The sequence below is a fragment of the Naegleria fowleri genome (assembly GCF_008403515.1).
Source record: "Naegleria fowleri strain ATCC 30894 chromosome Unknown tig30, whole genome shotgun sequence".
Lineage (NCBI taxonomy): Eukaryota > Heterolobosea > Eutetramitea > Acrasida > Naegleriidae > Naegleria > Naegleria fowleri.
The window spans coordinates 68,557-94,874 of record NW_025407962.1 but is presented as its reverse complement, the minus strand read 5'-3'; the positions used below and the strand labels follow the sequence as shown (position 1 = coordinate 94,874).

Here is a 26,318-nt window from a genome sequence, read left to right as displayed (position 1 = left end):
CGAAAGAGAAAGATGAATTTTTTTGTTGAATCGAAAAAAATTTTAATTTACCAAATTCAACAATTTGTTGGAGCACTGTGCAATGATGAATCAAGCACAAGAGACTGATGAAAGGCGTTCCATCCTGATGACACTTTATTCAAACAAATCGCCTTCTTCAAAGGGAACATTCGATAGCCAGTTAGGAGGATCATTGTCTATATCTAAGAAGAAGTCAATATCATTCTCATTCATGAATTCTTGAAGTGATTCTTCTTCTTGATTCATGGATAGTATGGTGTCGAGACGTGATGATGAAGTATTTTCATGGACAGAATTGTGAATTTGAGAATCTTCCTTCGAAGAGGAGCCATTCATGATGTTTTGATGTTCCTCAATTTTTAAAACTCGTTCTTCCACTTGCCTTAATCTTGAAAATATCTCTCCCTTATTCTCTTTGATGGATAGAGCCTGCTCTAGATTATTCAATCTCTCATCGACATATGTTGCAATACCATCATGCGTGTGACCTTGCTGAGGCTGCTTTGTAATACTTTGTTGGAGAATGGTCAAAAATTGGCTAGCTTCATAATTTTGTTGGGTGCTACTAATACTGTTGTTGTTACTAGAATTATCATTCAATTTTAAAGTAATATCGTTAAATTCATTAGTATGGTTGGTTGTTATACTTTGTGAAGAGATTTTGAGAGAAGGTTGTGCGAATGGGGTTGAGAGAGGTGGCTGAGGAACGTTGGTTGCTGTTGCAGTGGTAGTGCCTGCTGTTGATGCTGCTACGAGGGGTTGTGAGCATGTTGTTTCTGAACTGGCATCCTTCGTAACAGTACTGATAGGAGTCGAGTTTGTGACATTTTTCTTTGGAGGAGGTGAAGACAGGGAAAGTTTTTCTAATTCATTAGTGAGATTGCTGACAAAACTCTTCATAGATGTAGAAGTCACATTCAAGAGCTGAGGATTATTGAGGTCATTTTGCAATGTTTTTGCACTATCTGAAAGTCCAATTTCAAACAAGTATGAAATTATATGAGCATGAATGGATTGACTTGTGTAGGGTATTTTGCGTTTTGGTGGACTCGATTTTTTGGGAGAGGTTGTTTTCTCAGAGGAGGATTTTTTCTTTTTTCTTGTTGTTGAAGATTTTGTCTTTTTTGATGTGGCAGCGGTAGAAACAGTTGCTTGTGGTGATGAAGTATGATGACTAGACGTGACAAGTGGAGGTGATGTTGTGGTGGCCGTCATACTTGCTGTAGTTGTGTTTGTTGTTGTTAACACATTGTTTCCATTATCTTGTAAAGTTCCAGAACCGCTTGTTAGTGGTATGCCTTGAGGAAGAGTCATGATTGGAGAAGTAAATGAATGACTGTGATGATGATGATGATGATGATGCATTGGAGATGGGTAATGCCCTAACATCATCGGACCTTGATTTGGAGGTGTTGTCATCATGAATGAAGAAGGATAAATTCCCATCATTGGATTTGGAGGAAGTAAAGGAGTAGTAGTAGTTACTGTTGTCGTTGTGCTAGTACCGTTCCGAGTATTTCCTGGGAATGGTTGAATCGTTGGCATATGGAATGGAAAAAACGGTTGATGATGATGAGGAATGGGTGGTTGTTGAGGTGGTTTGAAAGGAGAAGAATGGAGAGTATTGAGAGGACTTGATCCCAATGAGGTTGGAAATTGGTTCATTAGGCATGGAGAAGGAGGAGGCGGAGGAGTTGTTGTGTTGGTGTTGTTGTTGGCGATCGAGGTCGATGTCGGTTTCATCATGATCTTCTTGGAGGAAGGACTGGGTTTTATGGGAGAAGTTGCAATACTCGTAGTAGTAGTAGTACCTGTGGTGGTATTGTTGTTGTTGTTGTTGTTATTACTACTAGAACACCCACTCGAGGAGAGACTATTATTAGGAGAGGTTGATGAGATCATGTTATTTGATTCGGAATTAATACGAAGATCGAGATGAAGATGTTCCGAATCAACACAATGAATTGACTACAACTCGTATTTTTGAATGGGCTATGAATTTGTTGTTGTTGTGGTAAATATGATGTTCTCAAAGTATCTCCCAATTCTCCACAGACAGAATCCGTTGTAAAAGTTGTTGTTGTTGTTGTTTGAGAGAAACAGACTCAATCTGAACCACAATATTAAAAAAAGGAATCGACCAAACGTGGAAGTGCTACTATTGCTTGGATGAGATCTCAAAAATCCGATCGTTTCAATTCTTGTTGTTGTGAATGGCTGAATGGCAATGATCAAATAGAACAAGTCCGATCAATGACAATTTTTGTTCAGAACGTCGCCACAGAAAAAATCAATCGTTTTGAAGTGTTGAATTTTTTTTCTCTAAAAATATTTCGATCGGATATTCGCTTGATGTGAACCCTCTTCAAAGGTTACTAAGAGACCTTAACTTTGTGAACGTCATGATGATTAAGATTTATTTTGATAGATTTATTATTTCTCATATGAGGTGCAAATCTTTCATATAGGAAGGGATTATTAAATATCAATGGATTAATCCAACATGATCATTTCATCTTCTTTGAATTGGATCTATTGGAATGAAACAGATCAAGTTTTGATCCCCTTTCGAGAAAAAAAATGTCACAAACAAGTGTTTCTTTATCATCATTATTTCCACAACTCAGCAATGAGAGTCTTTTAGAAGATTACATTGGTTATGTCTTGTCCAGCCTCCTCGCTCTTCTTTCCGTATTTTCAATCTTCTTTCCTCTCTCCGCCTTGTTTAAATTTTGCAAATCATCAAAAACAACACCTTCTCGTCATACAACTACCAATAACAATACTAATAATAGTAATGAAGACGAACAAAAACAAAGTGAAACACATGACACAATTTCCTATCACTCTCATGTTGGATTTACTTCAGTGGTGAGATCTTTTCTCATTCGGAGTGTCTTGTCAGGAGTGATCTTTTTTGTAGCTTTGCCATGGGCCTTTGACACATTTTCGAATCAAATTTATTCATTTGAGACATTTTTGAAGAATGCAAATGCCAAGACGATCCATGAGAATATTCCTTTTATTGCAGATTTGCATGCAGATACGTTGATGTGGAAATATCGTGGAGGATTTTTGACCACTGAAAAGTATGTCATTTATGTGTGGAATATGTTGATAATTTGAATTAATATTTGACAATATTGTGCCATGTTTGACAATTTTGTGTGTGGAATGATGTTAAAAATTTGAATATTATCGGTCATGTTTGACCATATTGTTAATGACGATCATGATTTCAAATGATGATGATGTGATTCCATTATTGATTGTGATCACATGAAATGATTTAACCTATTTACTTTTTCATGACGATTTTTCATTTCATTCATGATATTTATTTTTCACTTCATTGGAATTACAATCATGATTACCATGTTAATTGTAACACATGTTCACAGAGGTCATGTCTCACTTCCAAAAATGCAACGAGGAAATCAAGCATTGCAAGTGCTTGCTGCTGTCAATTTCATTCCACACACTCTCAACATGAAAACCAATGTCAACTCTACAGATATTTTACCCTTTCTCATTGCCAGCCAATTGTACGAATACTCTGCTTGGTTTTCTCCATTTGGTCGAGCTCGTGCTTATAGTAAATTATTACATCAATACGAGTCGGAAAGTAAGGGAATTTTCACAATTATTAAGAACAAGAAAAATTTGGAAGAATTTATCACCAAACGAAGTCACAACAAGAAACATGCTTCTGGATTGTTCTCCATCGAGGGTGCAACTGTTTTAGAGAATAATCTTGACAATATTCAAAAACTCTACGATATGGGAGTGAGAATGTTTGGACTGAATCATTTTGGTGACAATCAAGTGAGTGGTTCACTTCATGGACTCACAAAATATGGACTCTCTGATTTTGGAAGACAAGTTGTGAAGAAACTTTCCGATTTGAAAGTGATTATTGATTTGGCACATGCTTCAGAAAAGGCCATGAATGATGTTCTCGAAATGCTTGAACGAGGAGAAATTTCCACATCCATCATTATTTCACATACTGGAGTCAAAGGAGTGTGTAATACGACTCGTAATCTTTCTGATGAGTTTGCAAAAAGAATTGCCAAACATGGAGGTGTTATTGGAATTGCTTTCTTTAAATATACCACTTGTGGACTTGGATTTGAATCGCTTGCGAAATCCATAAAGTATTTGAAAAATTTATTGGGTGGTCATTCAGTGGATAACATTGCACTTGGAAGTGATTGGGATGGAACAATTAAGGCATTTGGAGCGAGCGATCATTTAGTGTATTTAACAGATGCACTCATTTCAGAAGGATTCACAGAGAAGGAAATTTCACAAATTATGGGAGGAAATGTGTTGAGAATGTTGCGTCGCTCTTTGCCTGATTATTGAATTGTTTGGCGAAAAACAACAATTTACCACAAAATGAGAATTTTAAAATTCATGGAGTTGATACTCATGAAATATTCTTCATATGACTCTTTGTGACGTTGTTTAATCTTTATTGATCTTACATGAATAATATCACACCAATCATCACAACAATATTCATCATTAAAATGAACATGCTACAACTTCTTCCTAATGTTGTTGTTGTCAATGAAACAGATCTGGTTGAATTACTCACTCGAGGTCTAACAACAGAATTCACACTCGGAGGAGAAGGAGGAGGCACATATTTTAACAAACCAATGTCATGAAATGGAATCTTTGTAAAATTATACAAATTCATATTATTCTCATAGATATTTCCAGAGACGAGATTGAAATTCATATTCGAGGGATCCACAAATACCGACAAAGGAACATCAAAGGTATTATTGGCATAGATGGAATAAATTCGAATGTTGGGTTGTGAAATTTGTGTTTTCGTGGCAGAAGTGGTCACTAAATTCCATTGAACCTTATTTCCAACAGGTGCCATTGGATTCTCATCCAAAATGTGAGTCAACTCTGGATACGCTGCACTCCACACCGAGTTGTTGTAGGGCATGGTCAATAAATTTGCCATAATTTCCTTACTGTCAGCCCACACTAATCCACGATCGTCTACAGCCATACTGTATGTAGAATTGATGAAAATATTATTCATGACCATGTTGTTTCTGCCACCGCCCAATAAAAGTCCTCGATAACATTGGAACATGACATTTCCAAAAACGGTAGCTGAAGAGAACATGTCATCTAGATAGATGCAACTGGTTCCGTAGAGACCTGGTCCTTGAACACGAAAGAGGAAATTATGTTTGATGACATTATCTCGCATGGTCCAATCACGACCACTGCATTGGTGGTGTGTTCCATAAGAAATTTTCAATGTTGTAAAAAACACTTTTCCTCATCACTTACCTGTAAATGGCTCCAGCATCTGCTGTCGATTTACAAACATCATAAATTTTGTTAAACGAAATTTCATGATTATTTCCTCCCCATAAAATGGCCGTATGATCTGCATTGAACAACTCATTATGTGTCACTGTCACTGTCACTCCATTGAAATTGACAGCTGCACGATATGTTTTACCAATTCTGGAAAAATCAAATATGGTATTATTGGCAACTAACGAATTGGAAGGAGTAAGAGTTTTTCGATCGCCTCCACTGATGGAAATTCCACCTTGTCCAACTTCAGAAATGGTATTACTGAGAATTTGACAATTGGAACAACTAGAAAGTCTTAATCCGTAATTTCCTGTACATGTCACTCGACAATTTTTAACAACAATGTTTGAGTTGGAAGTTGAAACGATGGCACTTCCTCGTGTCATGGAAAAATCCAAACTGTCAAAAATTTGTGCATTCGCAGAAATGGAAATTAAAGTATCTGCAACTGAAATCATAACATCATCGTCTTGTTGAAGAGGTGATAATGGCCAATAATACACAGTGTCATCAATAATCACGTATTCACCTGGTTGGTCGAGTTCACTTATAAAGTTGACCAAGAAGAATCGTTGATTACTTTTGATTCCGTAACCAACTTTGGTAGATTTGAAAACAACATTTCCATTACTATTGTGAAAGTGATAAGATCCATTCACATCACGAGTTTGATAGATTGATTAAATTCAAAAACAAACCTTGTAATGGAGGAAATATCTTCGACTCCACCTGTGGTTGATATATTATTGAAAAGTCATTCATGTGAAATTCATGTGAACCATCACATACAATTTGCATTTGACATGCATTTCACCAAAAAATCAAAAGATATCATGAAACACATATCCAACTCCTTACCTGCCCAATCATAATACCAATATCCAAATGCAAATGGATACTTCTCCATGGACCAACAATCCCTATTCGGACACAAGGTACTATTAAAACTCATTTCATTCGTTCCATTGGTCATTCCCACATTCATATACACATCCACCATCATTTGAGAATTCACGTCTTGTTGTACATATTGAGTGGTCAACTTGTTGGGATATCTTGCCACTGTTTGAGCATGTCCTCTAATAAACAATTCATTTCCAACATCGACATTTCCATAAGAAAATCCAGTTTTTCGAAATGGAACGATTTGTGAAGATTTAAATCCAGCAAGAGTCAAATTGCATTGTAAGACATTTCCTTTTGCATTCGATGGCAACATTTGATGAGCCCATGAATTGGTATTCACATTCACAACTTGCCACAACGAAATTGGTAATGGAACATCACCACGAATTTTGACATCTCCTAATTTGGAACCAGGGAGAGCTCTCCATTCGACTGTGGAATACTGAACATCGTTCAACCGTGTCGGACGTGGAATGGTCAATGTTGAATTTAATATAAAAGTTCCAGGCATTAAATTGACAATGAATGAAGTGTTGGTGGTGGAGATGGTGTTCTTAAGAGTCGTGATGATATTGGCTGTTTTGGAGAGAGTGGCAAAAGGAAAGGATGAAGAATTTCCTGGGTTGGAATCGCTTCCGAGAGTGGGAGAGACGTAGAAATGGACGACTGGAGTATGGTTGGATTGACAAGTGACAGTACAAAGTAGCAACCCACAGACCATCATGATGGAAAGAGTCCATACGATGAGCTTGTTGTGAGTCCACAAGTTTCGTTTTTTGAAAGCTCTGTGATTGGGGGATGTGAACTCCAAGGTTTGATTTTGGAGAAAGCTGAAGCTCAACTCAGTTCACCTGTTGCGTACGAATCTTCTTCTTCTTCTTCTTCTAGTAAGGGTCCAAAGCAGAAGTTCTGATCAGGATAGCTAGTTGAGCACGATGTAGTTGTTGGTTGTTGTTGTTGTGGTTGTTGTTGCCTCATCCACTACGAATTCACTCGTTCTATGAAAATGCTTTAAAGACTTTGATGAGAGGGATCAATAGAGCTTTTAAGAGAATAAATGTTTGAAAACACTCAACAAGAAATTGTCATTTCCCTATTTTCTCATCATCCAAGAAACATGACCAATGATGTGATGAGAAGAAGACTTATCGCGAAATATCAGTCAAATATATCTGCATGGATCTCAACAACAGCTTTTAACAAGATGATGAATCATCGGAAAGTTTTTGTTTTTGAATCATTCCTTCATGGACACAGTGATTCAACTTTTAAAAGATTTAATGACGAGGAGGAAAATTTTGAGTTCAAATGTCTCGTTTTTGAAATGTCTGAAAAGAAGACTTCAAAAAGAATTTCTTGTTCATAGGTTCAACAAGTCATTTTTGTAACAAATGGCATAACATCATAAGCCTTCTGTGCACTTCAAGTTCTTTTCATTTCTCATTTAAATTGAATTCGTTGCATGTATTTCGTGTCACTTGTCATTTAGGGAACAGTTGACATTTCAAAATAAAAAATCACACATGATCAACCCCTTTTCATATTCTCACAATCACGCAGAGGAAAACACAGTACCGTCAACAATGACTATACCTCTTCCCTTCAAGCTTGCTCAACGTTTCCTTTCAGTCACTCCAATCGGAGCTGGAACCTATGCCAAAGTCTACAAATGCCAAGACACTTCTCTCAATAATCAATGGATTGCTTTGCGAGTAGTTCAATGGATGGAAGGAGAAGAAGAAATTATGCAAGCTGAACTTGAAGCATGTTCATTTCTTCAACGGGAGGATATTGCTTGTGATTATCTCGTTCCAGTGTTGGATGTTGTCGATTCGAGTGAAAATAATTATTTGGCCATTGTGATGCCTCTCTATGATTATGGTGATTTAGAACACTTTATTGAAGAACATTTCATGAAAAAAGGACAAGGAATGTCCTACTTTTTAATTTTACAAATCATGATTCAATTATCGATTGCATTGAATGTAATTCATCAACATGGTCAATCTCATTGCGACATTTCTCTCAAAAATATATTTGTGAAATCCTTTGATGAAAAGTTGCAATTCATTGAAGTTGTTTTGGGAGATTTTGGAGTGGCTCTTTCTTCAGAAAATACTCTCACCTTGTCACAAAGACGAGGAACTTTGGAATATCTACCACCTGATGCATTCAAAGATCGAAAATATAGTCCAAAAACAGATTTTTGGAGTTTAGGTGTTTTGCTTTTCAAGTTATTATTTCCAAGTTCAACGAACTCTGTGAGCATTTACAATTTAGTAGTGGAATGTGGAAATTATCGTGAACGGCCTTATCATCACTTGTGGACATCATCAACCATGTTTCAACAACATGGAATGACATCTCTCACCAGCACGCAACAGCAATGGGCGATGACTTTGCGCAAAATAGTGATGGAAGCATCTGTGAAGGAAGGAATCACCTTTCCAGCATTGGATCCCGCAACCATGTTTCAGAACTCGTTCAGTCACAGAATGACTCATCATTCAAAATCTGCTCAAAACATCCCAATGAACGATACCAAAGACAATCATTTATTACAGATTCACATCGTGTTTTGTCACATTCTGGATGGTTTGTTGATATATAAGAGAGATGAACGGATGAATACGATCAATGTGATGGAATTCTTGAGTATGGCTGCAAGTTTTTTGTGTTATCACCATCAAGAGCAGCAATTACCATTTTTGGGTTGGAAAGAAAGTCCCATGAAGAAGTTCTTTCTTGCCATCCAAACCCTTCAACATCTATCACATTATGAGGACTTATGTATGTCTGACATGCATGTACTATCATCTACTGCAGCAAATGATGAGAAAAGTCTGTCTCTTCTCTCTTTTCAAACATTCTTGAATAAGTTTGTTCACACCAATTTTATTGAACGACGCTTTCAGTACATGATTCTACTCATTTATATTGCAACTCTCTACAAAAAGGATTGCAAAATATGGGAATTTATTTCTTTCAATAATGTGTCGATGGACCTCTCTCACATCCACAAATACCTTACATTGGCAGAGAAGGTTATGAAATCCATGAAGAGCACCAATGAAGGTGACACATGTTCAGGACATTTATTGGAGCAATTTATAGCAGGTTATTACCTTCGTATGGGACAATATGAAGAAGCATTGAAACATTTAGAGAAATCTCTCGCAGCAGTGCAAAATGTAAACTCTTTAATGATGAAATATACGTGCAAGATGATTTTAGGTGATAATCAAAACACAGTCATTGACGGATTTACTGATCTCATCAAAAAATTTGGACCTCAACCCATGTTTCTGATTCAACGAGCCATTGCGTACTGTAGTTTACAAACTCGTGAAGATGTTCAAAAAGGAATTCAAGATCTTCGTATGGCACAACAAATGTTTCCATTCAGTTTAGCCATTCATTACCATCTAGCATCCATCTATTCGACATTTGGAGATTATGATCAGGTGAGACAAGTATGTACAGAGATGATTGAGTTATTTGATAGCTATGATCCAGAAAATGATTCTGTGAAATTTGTGGCATGTGTACTTTGGAAAGAATGTGGAGAATTGGAACGTGCATTGGAATGTGCAGAAGCACTGGCATCCACCTATCAATGTTCTGCAGTGTTCATTCTTGTTGCACAAATTTCCAAATACTTGCATAGAAAGGAACAGTGTTTGCAATGGATTGAAATGGCTCTTCAAGTGGAACCTAATTGTGCTTTGGCTCACATGTTCAAAATTCAAGTCTTGGAATTATTTGAAGCAAGTTTGACAGAAAGGTTGCAAGCTTCAAATGTTTGGATACAAATTCAACAAGCGAAACGAGAAACGTATCCACTCTTTCCTTCTTCCTTGTTGCCTTTATTTCCCAATGGAAGTCCACTTTCCATTCATCCAATGGCATTGTTTAATGACAAACCATTTCCTCCTCCACCTTCTTCTTCTCACATGTCACACCCAACAACAACAACAACAGCATCAGAGAATCCATGGTCCTCCTTTTTCTGTTCACATCGAAAGGTTGGTCCTTTTGAAAGGACACCCTCTTGTCATCCTTATGCCTTCACGATGAACAAAGATCCTTCTTCCTTTAATTATAATCCCTCGAGGAGAAGTCCATCGCCTTTTTCAACGTACAAGGGACGTCCTAATTCGATGGTTGTTCATCCAAACATGACACACGTCCCACAACCACAGCTACAACCATGGATACAGTCACAAACATGGATGCAGCCACATTGGAATTATTCAAGGAACCATTCTTCTCTATCACCATATGCACCTCTTCAACAAGGCTCTTTGAATAACCATGGTCTATATTTGCAACATCATGGCAACGATGAGAGTGGTTCAACACGTTCACCCATTACTAGTATTACTAGTTCCACCTATTCATTGAATAATCAATTACTACCATCACTACCACCTCAAATGACACATTCGAATCACATGAATCCATCTTCCATGTTTCATCATGATGCAACATCAACGACAACGACTTCAAACGAAAAGATCATTCATCCTCCTCCTCCCATGAACGAATCACCAAATACTTTAAGCAACATCCTTCCACAACAAAAGTCTTTCTCATTACTTCGAACAACACCCACTGATGAGACTTCGAAATGTGCATCCATAAGTCCTTCCTCCTCTTCTTCGTTGTTATTCATGAATTCCAATTCTTCTTCCTTGACAAGGAGAATTGTGGTCAAAAAATTCGAATCTGCGAAGATGAAATATTTTGTGGATCTTGAAGAGAGTGACACTACTCTTGAACATGTGCTGTTGAAGGTCAACCAGTTGCTGCAACACAAGTCCTTGGAATTAAATGTTGTACATGTAGAACGTGTTTCCTTAATGGAGGAGAGTGATCAGATCATCATTACATCACATACTCAACTCTATGAGAAGAGTGTTTATGTAGCATTGACAAGAGATCAACTTATTGGCCTTGAACAATAAATGGGCCAATAAAATTTTTATATTTTCAGAAATAAAGCAGTTCATGGAATTGTTGGATTTTGGCATTCCTTGATTTTTTTTAATAATACAGTGTAACAGAGAGCTGGTTCGCTGCGGCTGATGTTTGATGAGGCTCTTGTGTGACATAATGACAAGCGTATTTGAAAATGATAAATTTCAATAAATAATTATTTATTGAAAGAAATTACAATACGATGATCCATAGGGCACTGATTTTCCTCCTCGCCTACCTGACTATTAATTTGCGTTTTCATTTTCTTGCTTGGAACTTCATGATTGGTATTTGCATATCTCTGGACGGTCATTGGATTTGGAATGCTTTTCAATGGTGTTCGAGTTAAAATGTTGCAAGTCCATAATGATTTCACCTTTTCCAATTGGTCTTTAATTTTCTTCAGAACTGGTCTCTCTTCTTCTCCTGTTGCCAACATGTATTTAAGCAACGACACAAGATGCTCAATTTCATCTCCATACATGTGTTTGTAACTGGTTTGAAAATCATTCAAAAAGCCCAACATTTGAATCTTGTACTCCATACAAGATTGGAATGAATCATCACTATTCAAGGTGTGCCTGTGTTGAAAGTAATGTAGATAATTAACAATAACCACCGCCATTGAATAAATATCTGCTTCATCGGTGTCTAAACTTGGTGCTGAATATGGATACTTGAAAACAAGATCAACGTTTTGATTTGGAATAATTTTTCTATATACCACATTACTCTCGTTCGTCGTCGTAGTTTCTTGTTCTTTCAGCAACATTGAGGAGTTGAAATCAATGATGACAAGCTAAAAGCTTGCAAGTTTCTCCTCATCACTTGAAGCACTATCTCAATGATCCTGATCCAATCGAATCATTAAATTTCCAAAAGAGATGTCCGAATGGAGAATGTTAGATTGGTCTAATTGGAACAATATTTCGAAACATTGTCTCACAAGGTTCATGAAAAATTTGATTCTACACTTGTTCAACCAACGACGAACCGACGGCATATTCATAAAATCGTCCAAAGAGATTATAGTCTCTCTTGAATAGTGATACTCACGAGGTCTGTGGAGTTAACGAGTTTTCTCAGTTCAGGAAAACACTTGTCGTTGTGTTGTTTCATCAAATTGAAAACAACACTGATCAACCTGGAGTTTGAATTAATCGCACGATATTCAAAAACTCGAACAATGTTTGAAAAAGTTGATCTGGTTTGAGAGAGCGTGACAAGGTGTTTCATAACGGTTTCATTTTCCGTTCTGAATACAGTGCCCTTGACAAACACTGGTCCATAGAGTTGAGAAAATGCAGAACCATAAAAACTGGTGCATGATGTATCGCATCTCATAGAGCTTGGTAAGAACTGGAAATTTTTCAAGGCCAACAGTTCCTCTAAAACAATAGCGCACTCTATTTCATTCATTGGGTCAGGAATAAACTTGAAGGGTGGTTCAAAAGAGGTACCTCTCGATTGTTGATTGTGTCCATGATGGAAATTTCTACTTGATTCATCATGTTCATGTTCACTGCGACTTCTTGAATCATCACTTCGATGTTCATCAAGAATTTTCATCCATAGTTGTTCTTGATTTTTCTTAACAGAGAGAGAAAATAGATAGAGTTTCAGGGAAAATTCCGTTTCAGCCCAATAAAATATTCCAACGAATGAGGTGATGTTGAATGATCTGACGAAAACATATGGATTCGAATTCTTGAATATATAAACAATATTGGAAGCTTTTGCTTGTTCTTCCCCAATTTGCTCTCCAATGACAAACATTTCAGAAAGAATTTTCTTTGAAACTCGTTTCCCTTCTTCAAGATTTTCAAATTCATTTGTGTGTATATTAGACGGCTTGTTTGTACCAAATCTCACATCCATTTCCTTTACAATTCTTTCTAATGATTGAGTTTTTGCTCTCATTGGTGTGCTTGAGGAAGAAAGACGTGCACTTTCTTCAAACCCTTCCTCATTAAATCCTAAATTGCAAAATTTTCGCACATACTTTCAATAAATGTTGTTAGTGCAATAATTCCCTCTGTGGAAGATAAATTAAAAATATCGGACTCTCTTATGGCGTAACCAAAAGATATTCCGTCTGAGCTATTGTGATCATCGTGTATCTTGATAGATCCCCAACAGCACCCACACAAGCACCAACAACAGCGGAAGGCATTCTCTTGGGTGCGCCAGTGGCATATCCAAAAATTCCCAATCCTTCAAGAAACATGCACTGAAACTTTGATACTAGTAAACCGTAAACTTTGATCTTTTGTGCATTTTTATAAGAATGTACTTTTTTTTGAAAAGGATGGACATACAGTCTTTAAGCATGCCTTTCATTTCAATATATATTTTAAAATGGTCTTTGTGTGTCCATGTTTCAGCTCTCTGTCCTCCACATTTAAAGAACACGAAAGGTTGGTCTTCAAAAATATGAATCTGAGCAAACGCGTCTGGAATAAGCCTTGCCTTGTTCTTGAGTGATGTACCTTTAACAGCATATGAGTCAACATATTGGACTGCTTCTTGACTTGTTTTGATAGATGAATGTTAAAAGAGCAAAATACACAGTTAGTATCAACATACGTTCCGAAAATAATGATTTTCCTAAATTTAAATTGGTGATTAAGAATATTAACAATCATTCCCATCAAAGTGGATTCCCAAACATTATCAGGAAGAGACTTTTGTGATTGTAGAAATTCATTATACACAGTCATTATTCTTTGAGATTTATTCTTTGAGATGGAATATCCTTCAATTGAGCAAATATTTCTTCATTAATCATTGATCTTGAATCTTCTTGACTTGTGAGAATCTTATTTAGTTTGCTGATAAAGGAATAATAGTCCATCCAAGAGGAGCTCTGTTCAGTGGCCACGTTTAATTGTTCATGAAAAATGTTTGAAATTTCCTCATACAATGGATTTGTTGTAATGTCAATATTTTCGTTCTACGTGTTTTGATGACGGACACAGGTTGCAATTATTCATTAAAAAGCTTACCTCAATAGAAATCAGGGAGTGGAAAGCCTATCTTCTTCATTTGTTGCAAATTTGAATGGACTTGCATCATCATGCTGAAAAATCTTGTCCAACAATTTCTTCACCTCTTCAGACTCCTCCAAACTGCTCTTCTTAATCTTCTTCATTTCTCGGCTTCTAGATGTCAGAGATGATGATGATCCGTATTTTGTTGGTGTCTGAGATGTACTAAACCTTGGTTTGGCGGTTTGTTCACCCGCCCGACCTCTCTTCAGGCACAAAGTGTCTTGAAGATGTTGAGTGTCTGATGTGGAGAGATGAATCCAGATATTAAATTTAATGTTTTTGGGAAAAGAAATAATCAGCGGCTAACGTTGTTGAGATGATTTTGGATATGACGACACACAATGGTCAAAGAGATCTTTCTTTTTTCCCACTCTTAAGGTGTCCTCATGGCTGCAAAGAAGAGGTAAACATGCACTATATTAGAATAAATTAATTTCATTCAAAACAAATGTTCGAATTATTACACACAAGAAGAGGTGAATTTTTGACCTCTCTCACATCTTAGAGATTTCTTCTCTCAGTCAAGACACGAACAATGGAACCCATTCCACTCTTTTCCAAGACTTTTTCGTGCCACTTGAACAATGGCTTGGAATCCAATTCACCACTCTCTAAACATCTGTAAATGTACTTCATGAGAATGTCCAATTCTTCGATATCAAGAGCATCCACACTCTTTTGGATGTCGCTCTCTTTTGTGTTGAGGAGGACCGTGGCCACCACATCGGCACTCTTCTTTTTGGTTTCCTTGTTTTTGGCTGCGAGAGGTGGATTCTCAAGAGCCTTCTTCAAAGCATCGGTATACTTTTGTCTGTGGTGATGATCATCGGGTCAGATTGAATATTCATCATCATCATCATTTGTTGTGCGAGGAGGAAGTTGGTATTGTTGATAATGATCAATGGGAGTGGTTATTGTTGTTATCACCATTTTTCATGACGACGAGGATGATTGCCATTCATTCATCATCGGGCAATCAACAACGTTTTGTAAAATTAAATCCATCATCATCATCATCATCAAAAAGGATGATCGGTTATAACGATTATTATTCATCGAATCGATTTATTCACGAAACGAGCCAATAATTATAATTTTGATGAAAAAGCTACTTATACTTACGAACTCACCAATGATTTGACAGCACTGTCCCTCTCTTGGATTTGCTTTAAAAATTCGCTATCGTCAGACATTTTTTTTTAGTGTTGTGAAAAGAGCCCTCCCATCAACTGTCAAAAAAGATTTGATTTTTCGAGAAAAAAAGAAACTTGAAACAAGTGACACCACTGAATAAATTTAAGAATTATTATTAAGGGAGAGTTCATTATGAATGGATCATCATCACTTCTTCTTTCTATTGAGTGCATGATTGACAAAATTCACCAGAGAGTACTTGAGATTATTTCGTTTCTTCTTTTCATCCTTATTATTATCAATCTCAAAATCATGGAAGGTGTAGGTATTGGTAGCAGGAACATTGGGTTGATGTTCCTCATAGAATTCATCGAGATTCGAAAAGTTGAAATCACCAGTGTCTCCTGTGCCAGCAAATTCTGAATGAGGATGATGATCGACGACGAGCATTCCAGGGTAACCACCACCACCTCCACCACCACCTCCACCACCACCACCTCCACTGTTACTACAACTACTGGTTCCACTCATGCCAGAAATATTGCCACCTCCACCACCTCCACTACTACTACTGTTACTAATATTTGTCTTTTCAAAATCAAGTTCTCCAAACAAATCTGTGAATTCTTCGAGAGTAGTTGGAGTGGTGGCGCTATTTCTTCGAGTCGTTCCTCCAATACTATTTCTCACTTTACGTTGCTTTTCAATACTCTTTCGACTCTTGTCAGAACTTTGACTTCTTCGAGATCCTTCACTTCCTGCACTTAATGCACCAGGAGACACGGGTGTGAAATCGTCACCATCTCGATCGACGGACTTTTTTCTTCTTGAGCCAGGTCCAGCCGAGTTACTTCTCTTAGTTCTACGATGGATGGAATTGTTGGAAGGAGAGGGTGAGGAGGGAGTGCTACTATTGTTGTTGCTGTTGTTGTTATTTGTAATATTATTATTACTGGTGGAAGAGTTGGCATTATTGTTCTCTCGTGATTGAGATGCATCATTGGTTGCCCAATCTCTATAGGTCTTGTCTTGTGCAATTTGATTAATGTGATTGTTGTAAAAATTCGTCCAAGTATTTCTCTTGGATTTTGTGTGCATGGTGGGTAAACTTGGAGAAGAAGCATCACTTGGATTTGCATTTTGTTGTGAAGAATTGGTAGCAGAGGATGATTGTGACGGAATGGTGACGGCTGAGGGTGCTCCTGTTGTGACACCATTAGTATTGTGACTCATAACATTACCACTCGTAGAAACACCTCCATTTTGATAATTTTCAAAGACAAATGTGGTGTTGGAATTTACACCTTGTTGTGGAGTAAATTGATGTCCAGTATTTCCACTCATTTTCGATGGAGAGTTCATGATGACGTTAGGAGAGTTGTTGCTGCCATTGTTGTTGGGAGGAACAGTGACAAGGAGACGTGATGATTGCATTTGAGGTGATTGTAAGTTTCCTTGTTGTGAAATGTCATAGTTGACCATCTCCATTTGCAGCGATTGAGGTTGTTGTGAGGTCATCATTGCATTGTTGTTGCTATTCAATCGATTGTTATTAAGAGGTTGCTGTGAAGACGCCATTCCAACACTATTGCTACTAACGACCAGATGGTTCATATTTAAAAATCCAATGCCATTGGTACTGTTATTACTTGGTGACATTGCGGCTGAAGTATTCGAGACAAATGGTTGATTTCTTTGAAGTGAAGGTTGTGGTGAGGTTTTCATGGTAGATTGTTGAGTTGGGTGTGGCTGATTCAATACATGCATGACCACCACAAATAATTTTCGTTTCTGATCCTCACTCATGGATTCGATCAATTTACATGCCATGGTATTAATCGAATCTGTTGAAGAGCCCAAAGATGTAATGTTTGGATTGAATTGTTTAAGCCAATCCAATACTAGATTTTGATGAGTGACATTCGAAGATAAATATTGAACCAGAATATGGTACAAGGTTTGGTCAATTTTGGTTGGATCATTTTCATTCAAATGCTGTATGGATGTGTTCAATGCGGAGTTGTTGATACTTGCATTGTTGGATGACATGAGCAAATTTCCAAATAAACTCATTGCACTGTTATTGTTGTTGACAGCTGTGTTCATATTGTTATTAGGACTCGTTGTTTGGAACATGTTGTTAAATAGTGCATGTTGTTGTTGTTGAGGAGGTGATACTCCTGTCACATTATTCACAAATGGTTGTTGATCATTGGATAATGAGACAAACACAGTCTGTGGTGCTTGTGAAGGAGGAGTATTCATCGTTCCACTTGTCATGAACATTTGTGATGGTTGTTGACTTGCCACTTGATTCGAAAATAAAGATTGTGAGAAATTGAAAGAAGACGTGGAAGATTGCGGCTGTTGTTGTGACTGTCCCAATATTTGCATGATGGCTTGCAATTGAGCGGGATCAATAGTAGTATTGTTGTTATTGACAACAGTTGTCATATTAGTAGTTGCTCCGTCCAACATGTTGACAAATGATCCCATTTGAGTCGTATTTGGTAATTGTTGTTGACCATTGGTCATGAATTGTGAAGTAATTGTGGGAGAATCCAGAAATAACTCGAGAGAAGATTGGTAGAGTTCATTTCCAAAGACTTTACCATTGTGAGTTCCGTGTTGATGACACGAATTTGTGACACATAAGCAAAGGGGATATGCAGAATTGTCGTTGTTATGTTCAAAGAAGAAGAAGTGATTCAAAAGTCAATGCACACGTAAAAACACAAATCATACTACACACCTCCTAAATTATTACTGTCATCTGTCATCATAAATGTTCCTGTATTATTCGATAGCAGTGTTTGTGGCGAAGCAGTATTTGTCATCATCATTCTATTGTTCATATTCACCGTATTATGATTCATTTGATGATGATTCGTATTGTTATTGATATTCACATTACCGCCACCACCACCATTCAAGAGCATCATTAAACTATTCAAAGTATTCTGATCAACCACCAACGTTGTCGTACTGTTATTATTGTTAATATTATTCGCAGCAGTAGTTGTCAAATTAGTCGTGGCCATAGAATTTGCATCCATCAGAATGTGGTTGTTGTTGTTGTTGTTATTATTATTATTTCCCATCATCATGATGGACATTTGTTGTTGACCCTGATTCCCAACAAGAGGATTTAGATTCATTGTTGTTGTTGGATGGATGGTATTGTTGTTGTTGTTATTGTTGGAGAAGGTGAGGAGAGATGGATTCAAATGATTTCCAGTCGTGGTCACACTACCACCACCACTACTTGTAGGGTAGTTGGTGATGGTCAGTAGTTGATTGTTGTTATTGTTGCTGTTCATTGAGTTGATGTTATTGATGTTGTTGGTAGGAGGAGTCGTTGTCGTACTAAACGCTTGAAACAAGACTTGATTGAGTTGAGGATTGTTTTGTACTTGTTGAGAGGAGAGATGATTCATGATCTGAGGATGATCTGATTGGAAGGATGAGAGTATTATTATTATTATCGGATATTGTGGTTGTGTAAGATGAATGAGGAGCGAATGTCGGAGAAGAAGAATGAATTCAATCACGCACTCTCAAAAGGAATTCGAAAAAAGGTCTAAACACGTGTGTGTCAATTATTGTTGTTGTTGTTGTTGTTGTTGTTGTTTCTGTTTTTTGATGTTTTGTTCATGGAGATTTGTCTCTCCAAATTCTTTCTTTTGAAAGAGCTGAGAGGTAAAAATGAATTTGTGTGAGAGAGAGTTCAAGTGGTGGAGAGAGAGCGAATGTGTGATTGTTTTGTTTGTTGTTAATGATGTTCGTGACGCACGAGTCGTCGTGATGAGGGAGAAACGGCATTCACGGCAATAGTGACGCAGGGTGATGAATTTGGCGTTTGACACACAAGGTGATGAGTGAATAATTTTGGTAATAGGAAAACCACACAACACCCAAGAACAATGTGGAGGCAATTAGTGTTATCGTTCGTGTTGGCATGATCATCAGCAGTTGAGAGAAAATTCAATATTATTTTGAATGGTGATCACATGTTAAGAGCGAGATGAAGTAATATTGGCACACTAATTCTCCTTCGGGTAACGAAGTCCAACTTACCAAATGATGTATCAAGCGGTAATGATGCTGACCAAATGCCAACTGACGGTTCGAAAGGGGAAAAAAGATAGCAGAAATATCAGAGAGATTTTTTTGATTGAGAAGAGAATGGCCGTTCTTTAATTGAACAGATGCAGTCAAAAGTGCTGTCCACTCCAACAACAGCCAAAATTCATTTATTGATTTTCACATCCGTACATGTTGAAACAAGTCCAAGTTAGGAATCAAGGATATGTTTGAACTTTGCGACGATTGGAATGGTCAATATTTTCAAACAACAACAACAAGCGACAACCAGATCACGAAAATATTTCATTTGACTCAAAACCATCCTCAAAACTTGTTGGTTGTTATTTCTTGATTGAAATCCTTCTTTTCCATTAATCTCAATAATCTTCATGTTACTTCTTGTTATATCTATTATTATTTGTTTGAAGAAAAAGGATTGAATACAAAATTAGTACCTGAATTTGATGCGAATGGATTTTTGGAAAAGTCAAACGTTAGTTGAAAAGTTGGAGGTTTTTCTGTTGTGGTCACTCTCTCTCGTGGCAAAGTATTGGGTGTTGACATTTGTTTCTTAGAATCTCCAAATGCAAGGTGACGAAATGGTTGAATTTTTGACAAGAGTTGTGAGACCTCGTTCTCAATTTCTTTGGATGTCACTTGTTGAATGAAAATTTTCCATACTGACCATATTTTGGTTTCCTGTTGTTGATTGTTGATCTTGTTTTTGAGCACATGAATGACACGATTGGAGTCACGAAGCTTAAAATCAGGTTCACACTCCAAGTCATTGAGGCCATAAAGCTTCATGAAGATTGTTTTTTCTTGAGTGGAGCATGTGCTGGTTAGTCGTAATTTAAACAACGAAATTGGGTCATAATAACCGTCACAAAGCAGCATGTCATACATGATCTCTTCAGCCATTTCTAGGTATTTCTTGTGGTATTTTAGGACTGCAGTCAAGTGATCATAAATGTCTTTGTAGCTGTGGATTTCACAAAAGAATTCTCGAAACTTGGTTGTATCTTTTTCAAAATTATTCCATAACAAGTCCACAATTTTACACACATCTCTTATGTGTGTTAAATTTGATGCGTGAAAAAGACTTGAGCTCGGAATTTGCATTAAATGGTCTGTTGTGAATGCATCAAGGTGAATAAAAGAGTGCAAGTCAGTCATACTTCTTGGTAGCACGAACTTGATAAGTTCAGTCATATCTTGTTCCCTTAAATGATATGCACTGAGTACGGAAAAAATGTCTGGGTTACATCGATCGCACTCTTTGAAAAAAGTATTTCGTTTCCTTGCATGTATTCGATGAATTTTCTTGGAGTGGAAATGTTGGCCATAATGAGGCCAACAAATTCAAGTATTTTCTTAAAACTGAATGTTGTAAGATGAAAGTTAATAGTGTTGTAGAATGTGAAACTAGTTGAAAATCTTTCTGCAAATCTACTCTATCAATATTCCTCATGTCACTGATTGACTTGTATTCGAATGGAAAGGTTTGAGGAAACCTGTTGATCACATCTGCCTTATATTCAGCAACCAATTGAAATAGCTTGCTTAATCCTAATTTTCCTAAATACATCAGAACTGCTGCAGTAGTATATACTTCATTGAAGAATATGAGACGATTTTCGAGTAATTTCTTTTTTCCATCATCATCCATATATTCTTCATATGAAGAATGATCTTCCTCGTCGACACCCAACAAATGGTTTTTCATCATGTTCAAGTTTGAGGAATGTAAAATTGTTGAAATGATGTGATCATAAAGTTGATTCAGCCATGAATCGTCTGTTTGTAGTTTTTTCAAGAAAGGTTGATAAAAGTCAGACAAGAATTGATATCTTTGTATCCAAAACATTAGTTGAGGCCAATCTGTCTTGTTTTCAGCAAGAAATAATTCGGCAAGTTTGATCTGAACGCGAGAGTTGAATAATTTTTTGACGTAATTGCATTCCGGATTCGTATAACGTTTGTCACCAGATTCTAATATTGATGAGGTGTTATATAATAAGGTAGCAAGCTCTTCTGGATAGTGTTCGCTTAGCCAGGGTTCAAAAATTGAGAGTAATAAGTTTGTTTTCGCTTCGGCCGATTGTAATGCTCTTTTAAAGGCTGTAAAAGATGGTACAATGAGTGAAAAAACATCAGAACAGTAGCTTGAATACAGTTTTCCTAAAGACGATTCTACTAATTCTCTATCCTTTTGTTCATCTCTGTGTGAGTATTTTCTGATATATTCACAATAGAGCCCAGTGTTGGCTATTAACATGTAATCATGAGCAATTTCTGAAATGATGGCATTTGGGTTCTCGACATAATGAGTGAGCTCACAGGACAACGTGTTGAGCAGCCATAACATTAACTCCACATCAAAGGTAAAAGTCAAAATAACTTTAAAGCAATTCGACAAAAAGAAAAGGGATGGATCATTTATCCCTTTTTTCTTTTTGTCGTACTTTAAAGTCAGATACTTTTGAAGCACAAAGAGAGCACTTTCAAAATCTTTCTTCTTGAGTAATTTTACAAAATGATCCTCGTAGAAAAACTCATCAATCGATGCGTTCAACATGTTGGTGACATCTTTTTCAGAGAAAGCTGCTTTCCTGAGTTCTCTTTGAAGGAAAGAATAAACATCTATAACAATTCCAGGTGTCTTTGACTCGGAGCAATGTTGGAGAATATCTGAAATGAGTATGGGAGATGATTTCTTAACAGAAATTCGTCTTATATACAGTTTGATCATCCTCTTAGCAGTTTCATCATTGGTATTGCTGAACGCCATATCCAAACAATGATTTCGTTCGCTTATTGAAATACTCGGTAAAAGAAATGGGTTTTCAATGAGCTGATCAATAAATGAATAAAAACCATAGTGACAAGCCCATTCAAGAATTGTGATTGAGTAATAATTTGGAATTGGCGTATCCTCTTGAGAATGCATTCGTTCCTCAGGATGAACATGACTCTTCAAATCAAACAAATTGCAATCATACAACAAATGTAACATGTCTTTCAATCTGTCATTTGGCAACAGTGAATTCTCACCCCTAAGATTACTTTTTTCAGTTTTCATCCATCGCACCACAAACCACTCAATACATTTCTGATTTTGAACAAAAAACAAGGACAACACTGCAAGTCGACTCGTCCTATTGACACCTGCCAATGACTGAAAAGCCACCGATTTTGTGAGAAAACTAGCCACCGTTCTCCATTCTTCAAAGGATAATTCTCTTCTCGAGAGAAAATTCATCGATCGACTCACAATCACAATGGAATGGTCATTTCTCTGTTGTTTTGGAATGAAATCAATTTTTATCGAGTCCTTCCATCCTGCTGGTTGCCATATAGTTTTTGTTGTATTTTTGTGATGAATCGTTGAGGTAAGATGATTATCATGTTGTGATGAGATTGATTCTTCTTCCCGAGTTAGGCTCATTCTGATTGACTTTGGTTCTTCCTTCTTCTCCTTAGAACCATTGTCCATGATGAGGCTTTTGTCTTGTTGTTCCGAGTGTCCGGATGAAAAGGTTGGATAAAAGTAAAAGAGAGGTTTGGAGGCTTCTTCTGGTTCAAAGATCTCATCATCGTCAGACGAATCAGACGATTCAGACGAGTAGGTGTGGTCGGTTTCTCTCGACAGTGGAAGTCTCATATTTTTTCTGGGTGACTCTAACAACCATATTTCGTTGATGACAAGAGACAACACTACAAGGCATGTGAATTGTACAGGAACCTCTGATTCCATCCCCTTCTCGACATTAAGGAAAACAAAATCTAATGGCACCCAAGAATTTGCCAATCACCACCACGAACCCTCGATCCATCGTTCGCAAATTTGATTGAATGCACAAAAAGAAAAAAATGAAACAACAAGGTTTGAAGTGGTGGTTGAAGGCTTGTTCCTCCTCATCCTCGTTCTCCTCCTCCTCTTCATCATTATTGTTGGCTACGAGTAGTTCTACCACTACAGTTACTCCAAGTAGTATGGTCATCCAATCTCTCTCGTATCCAATGATTATTCCATATCTTGTACAAGCACCAACCACAAGGAGTGATGATCATTATCGTTTCGGAGCGAAAGTGAACACACAATGTTTTAGAAATGATGATGGTTCGGAATGTGTTTCACGAGAAAATCAATGGAATAGTCATTCATCATCAACATGTTCAGACAATACCATCACTTCTTCTTCATATTCTTCTTCCATATTATCCTCTTCTTCTTTTACCACTATTCATCATAACAACCAATTAAAAACATTCCAAATGATTCGTAGCCACCTAGATGTTCATACCCATCAGCGGTACCACACTTTGCTCCACATTTTGAACAATCAAAACTCATCAATCGAAGTAGGAGGTAGTGATACCGGAAATAAACCTAAAAAAACTCCCAAGAAAAGAAGGGGTATCGATGAAGATGATGAAGAGGAAAAACGATTCTATGTGAGAAATGCTTATCCAGAATTTGAATTAAAAGCACCAATGAGTGCAAGAGAATTGGGACAAAAGTTAGACATTTCACCTCATGAAATAACCAAACGTCTTCCAAAAGGTTACACAATGGAAGATATAATTTCTATGGAAACAATTGAAAATATTTGTCTTGAACATTTGAAATCGATTCCAATACGAACGAAACCAAAAGTGTTATCAGATGAAGATTTAAAAACACTTGAAAGATTGGAAAATAACTCACCTCCATCAGCAAAAGATCTCAACAAGAGCGAGAAGGAATACAAAAAAATGTTCAAGCCCAAAGCACCCGTCGTCACAATCATGGGTCACGTCGATCATGGTAAAACAACTCTGTTGGACAAATTGAGAAATACAAACCTTGTGGAAAAGGAATTTGGAGGAATCACACAACATATTGGTGCTTTCCAAGTTAAGCTGCCCTCCATCTCTCAACCCATTACATTTATTGACACACCAGGACATGAGGCATTCACTTCTATGAGAGCATGCGGTGCACAAGTGACTGATATTATTGTTTTGGTTGTAGCAGCAGATGATGGCGTCATGCCTCAAACGAGAGAAGTGATCAAACATGCACGAGAAGGAAACGTTCCAATGATCGTTGCAATCAACAAGATTGATAAACCCAATGCAGACATCGAAATGGTTGAAAGACATTTAATGAACGAGGGAATTGTTTCAGAGCAGAAGGGAGGAGATGTTCAATTTGTGCCCATTTCAGCACTCAAAGGAACGGGTATTAAGGATCTTATTGAGGCCATTGGCCTTCAGGCAGAAGTGTTAGAATTGAAATCAATATTTGACGATGTTCCAATGCAAGGAACGGTCATTGAATGCAAAGTATTGCAAGGTTTTGGTATCTCAGCAACATGCATTGTTCGAAGAGGAAATCTTAAAACCGGTAAATGGGTAGTCTCTGGACTGTCCTATGGAAAGATCAAGAGCTTGAGAGATGCAAATTTGAAGGAAGTTAAGGTTGCATATCCATCTGATCCTGTAGAAATTATTGGTTTTACAAGTATGCCAAAAGCAGGAGATAAGGTTATTGAGGTTGAAAGCGAGGAAATGGCCAAAAGAATTGTTGAATACAGAATTGAAATGATGACTATCGAAGCAGAAAATAAGAAAGCTAAAAAGTTTGAAGAGAATTTGAGAGGAATGGAAAGACGTGAAACCGAACGACAAAAGGAGATCGAACAAAATCCAGAACTGGCCGAAAAGGAACAAGAAAAATCTACAACATCAGAGACACCCAAAGAAACACTTGAAGAAGATAAGAAATATATTTTACCAATAATTTTGAAAACAGACGTGATTGGAACGATAGATGCGTTCAACGAAATTATTTCATCATTCCCTACCGAGATTGCTCAGATACAAATTATTAAGCAGGCAGTGGGCCCAGTCTCCACAGCTGACATCCAACTGGCAAAGATTGTGGAAGGAACTCAAATTATTGCCATGAACGCAAAAGTTGCACCAAACATAGCTATCGAAGCCAAGAGTAATAGTGTCACAATTAGTTCATTCCGAGTGATTTACCATTTAATTGACTTTTTAAAGTCGGAATTGGTTAAAATGATTCCACCCATATTTGAGGATGTTGTTCTTGGAGAGGCTTTGTGCAAACAACCATTTACTTTCACAGACAAGAGCACCTCAGGTAAAAAGACAATAATTCCTATTGCTGGCTGTGCCGTAACCAAAGGTTCCATGCTGGCAAAGATTGAAAAGAGTGATTTTTACCGAGTGTTGCGAGAGGGATCAACTCTAATTGAACGAACATCTATCAATTCACTCTTCCACTTTAAAGATCAAGTGAAGGAAGTTAAGAAGGGTAACGATTGTGGTATTTCATTGGAGAATTATAAGGACATTTTGCCCGGTGACATTATTCAACTCGTGTCAAAGCAAGAGAAGCAAATGACTTTTGAAGAACTTGTCCAAGAATCTGAAAAGAGAAAATTCAAATTCAGAAAACACAAATAAACACAAATTATTCAATTTTGAGAGGCCTGAAAATACTCTTCTTCGATTCAATAATTCCATAGCGGAATTGAATGTTGTATCTTAGAAATATTTGTGGAATGTTGTATCTTAGAAATAATTCTTGTCCGTGCATCGTAAAACAAATCTTCGTCGTTGATTCGTCGTTGATTTCGAATCTTTGGTTATCGTGATCGATATAAAGTACTCAATGATCGTTATGGCTTGGTAAAAAGGTGCCATTGCTGTTTTTGAATGCTCTTCTTTGGCAAGAATGGCTTCACATTTGGAACTTTGTGAAGACTT

General features: G+C 37.1%; 11 protein-coding genes across 11 annotated transcripts; 3 read left to right on the top strand and 8 right to left on the bottom strand.

The window, feature by feature from the left end:
* Nucleotides 1-135: 135 nt before the first annotated feature.
* FDP41_002610 (uncharacterized protein) lies at nt 136-1,923 on the bottom strand (the record flags this gene model as incomplete). Its single annotated transcript, XM_044705824.1, has 1 exon — nt 136-1,923. The coding sequence occupies one exon, from the start codon at nt 1,921-1,923 to the stop codon at nt 136-138; it is 1,788 nt and encodes a 595-aa protein (XP_044562808.1).
* Nucleotides 1,924-2,601: 678 nt separating this feature from the next.
* Nucleotides 2,602-4,389, top strand: FDP41_002609 (uncharacterized protein; the record flags this gene model as incomplete). The annotated part of the gene is made up of 2 exons (XM_044705822.1): nt 2,602-3,110; nt 3,423-4,389. 2 exons carry the CDS (start codon nt 2,602-2,604, stop codon nt 4,387-4,389), a joined length of 1,476 nt encoding a protein of 491 aa, XP_044562807.1.
* Nucleotides 4,390-4,507: 118 nt separating this feature from the next.
* FDP41_002608 (uncharacterized protein) lies at nt 4,508-7,009 on the bottom strand (the record flags this gene model as incomplete). Its single annotated transcript, XM_044705821.1, has 4 exons — nt 4,508-5,279; nt 5,347-6,009; nt 6,078-6,108; nt 6,238-7,009. The coding sequence occupies 4 exons, from the start codon at nt 7,007-7,009 to the stop codon at nt 4,508-4,510; spliced, it is 2,238 nt and encodes a 745-aa protein (XP_044562806.1).
* An 859-nt stretch (nt 7,010-7,868) lies between these two features.
* Nucleotides 7,869-11,252, top strand: FDP41_002607 (uncharacterized protein; the record flags this gene model as incomplete). The annotated part of the gene is made up of 1 exon (XM_044705820.1): nt 7,869-11,252. One exon carries the CDS (start codon nt 7,869-7,871, stop codon nt 11,250-11,252), a length of 3,384 nt encoding a protein of 1,127 aa, XP_044562805.1.
* Nucleotides 11,253-11,440: 188 nt separating this feature from the next.
* Nucleotides 11,441-12,037, bottom strand: FDP41_002606 (uncharacterized protein; the record flags this gene model as incomplete). Its single annotated transcript, XM_044705819.1, has 1 exon — nt 11,441-12,037. One exon carries the CDS (start codon nt 12,035-12,037, stop codon nt 11,441-11,443), a length of 597 nt encoding a protein of 198 aa, XP_044562804.1.
* A 254-nt stretch (nt 12,038-12,291) lies between these two features.
* FDP41_002605 (uncharacterized protein) lies at nt 12,292-13,185 on the bottom strand (the record flags this gene model as incomplete). Its single annotated transcript, XM_044705818.1, has 1 exon — nt 12,292-13,185. One exon carries the CDS (start codon nt 13,183-13,185, stop codon nt 12,292-12,294), a length of 894 nt encoding a protein of 297 aa, XP_044562803.1.
* Nucleotides 13,186-14,816: 1,631 nt separating this feature from the next.
* On the bottom strand, nt 14,817-15,508 carry FDP41_002604 (uncharacterized protein; the record flags this gene model as incomplete). The annotated part of the gene is made up of 2 exons (XM_044705817.1): nt 14,817-15,126; nt 15,438-15,508. The coding sequence occupies 2 exons, from the start codon at nt 15,506-15,508 to the stop codon at nt 14,817-14,819; spliced, it is 381 nt and encodes a 126-aa protein (XP_044562802.1).
* A 148-nt stretch (nt 15,509-15,656) lies between these two features.
* FDP41_002603 (uncharacterized protein) lies at nt 15,657-18,886 on the bottom strand (the record flags this gene model as incomplete). Its single annotated transcript, XM_044705816.1, has 2 exons — nt 15,657-18,055; nt 18,202-18,886. 2 exons carry the CDS (start codon nt 18,884-18,886, stop codon nt 15,657-15,659), a joined length of 3,084 nt encoding a protein of 1,027 aa, XP_044562801.1.
* A 1,063-nt stretch (nt 18,887-19,949) lies between these two features.
* On the bottom strand, nt 19,950-20,711 carry FDP41_002602 (uncharacterized protein; the record flags this gene model as incomplete). The annotated part of the gene is made up of 1 exon (XM_044705815.1): nt 19,950-20,711. One exon carries the CDS (start codon nt 20,709-20,711, stop codon nt 19,950-19,952), a length of 762 nt encoding a protein of 253 aa, XP_044562800.1.
* Nucleotides 20,712-20,796: 85 nt separating this feature from the next.
* Nucleotides 20,797-23,199, bottom strand: FDP41_002601 (uncharacterized protein; the record flags this gene model as incomplete). Its single annotated transcript, XM_044705814.1, has 1 exon — nt 20,797-23,199. One exon carries the CDS (start codon nt 23,197-23,199, stop codon nt 20,797-20,799), a length of 2,403 nt encoding a protein of 800 aa, XP_044562799.1.
* Nucleotides 23,200-23,408: 209 nt separating this feature from the next.
* FDP41_002600 (uncharacterized protein) lies at nt 23,409-26,015 on the top strand (the record flags this gene model as incomplete). Its single annotated transcript, XM_044705813.1, has 1 exon — nt 23,409-26,015. One exon carries the CDS (start codon nt 23,409-23,411, stop codon nt 26,013-26,015), a length of 2,607 nt encoding a protein of 868 aa, XP_044562798.1.
* Nucleotides 26,016-26,318: the final 303 nt, after the last annotated feature.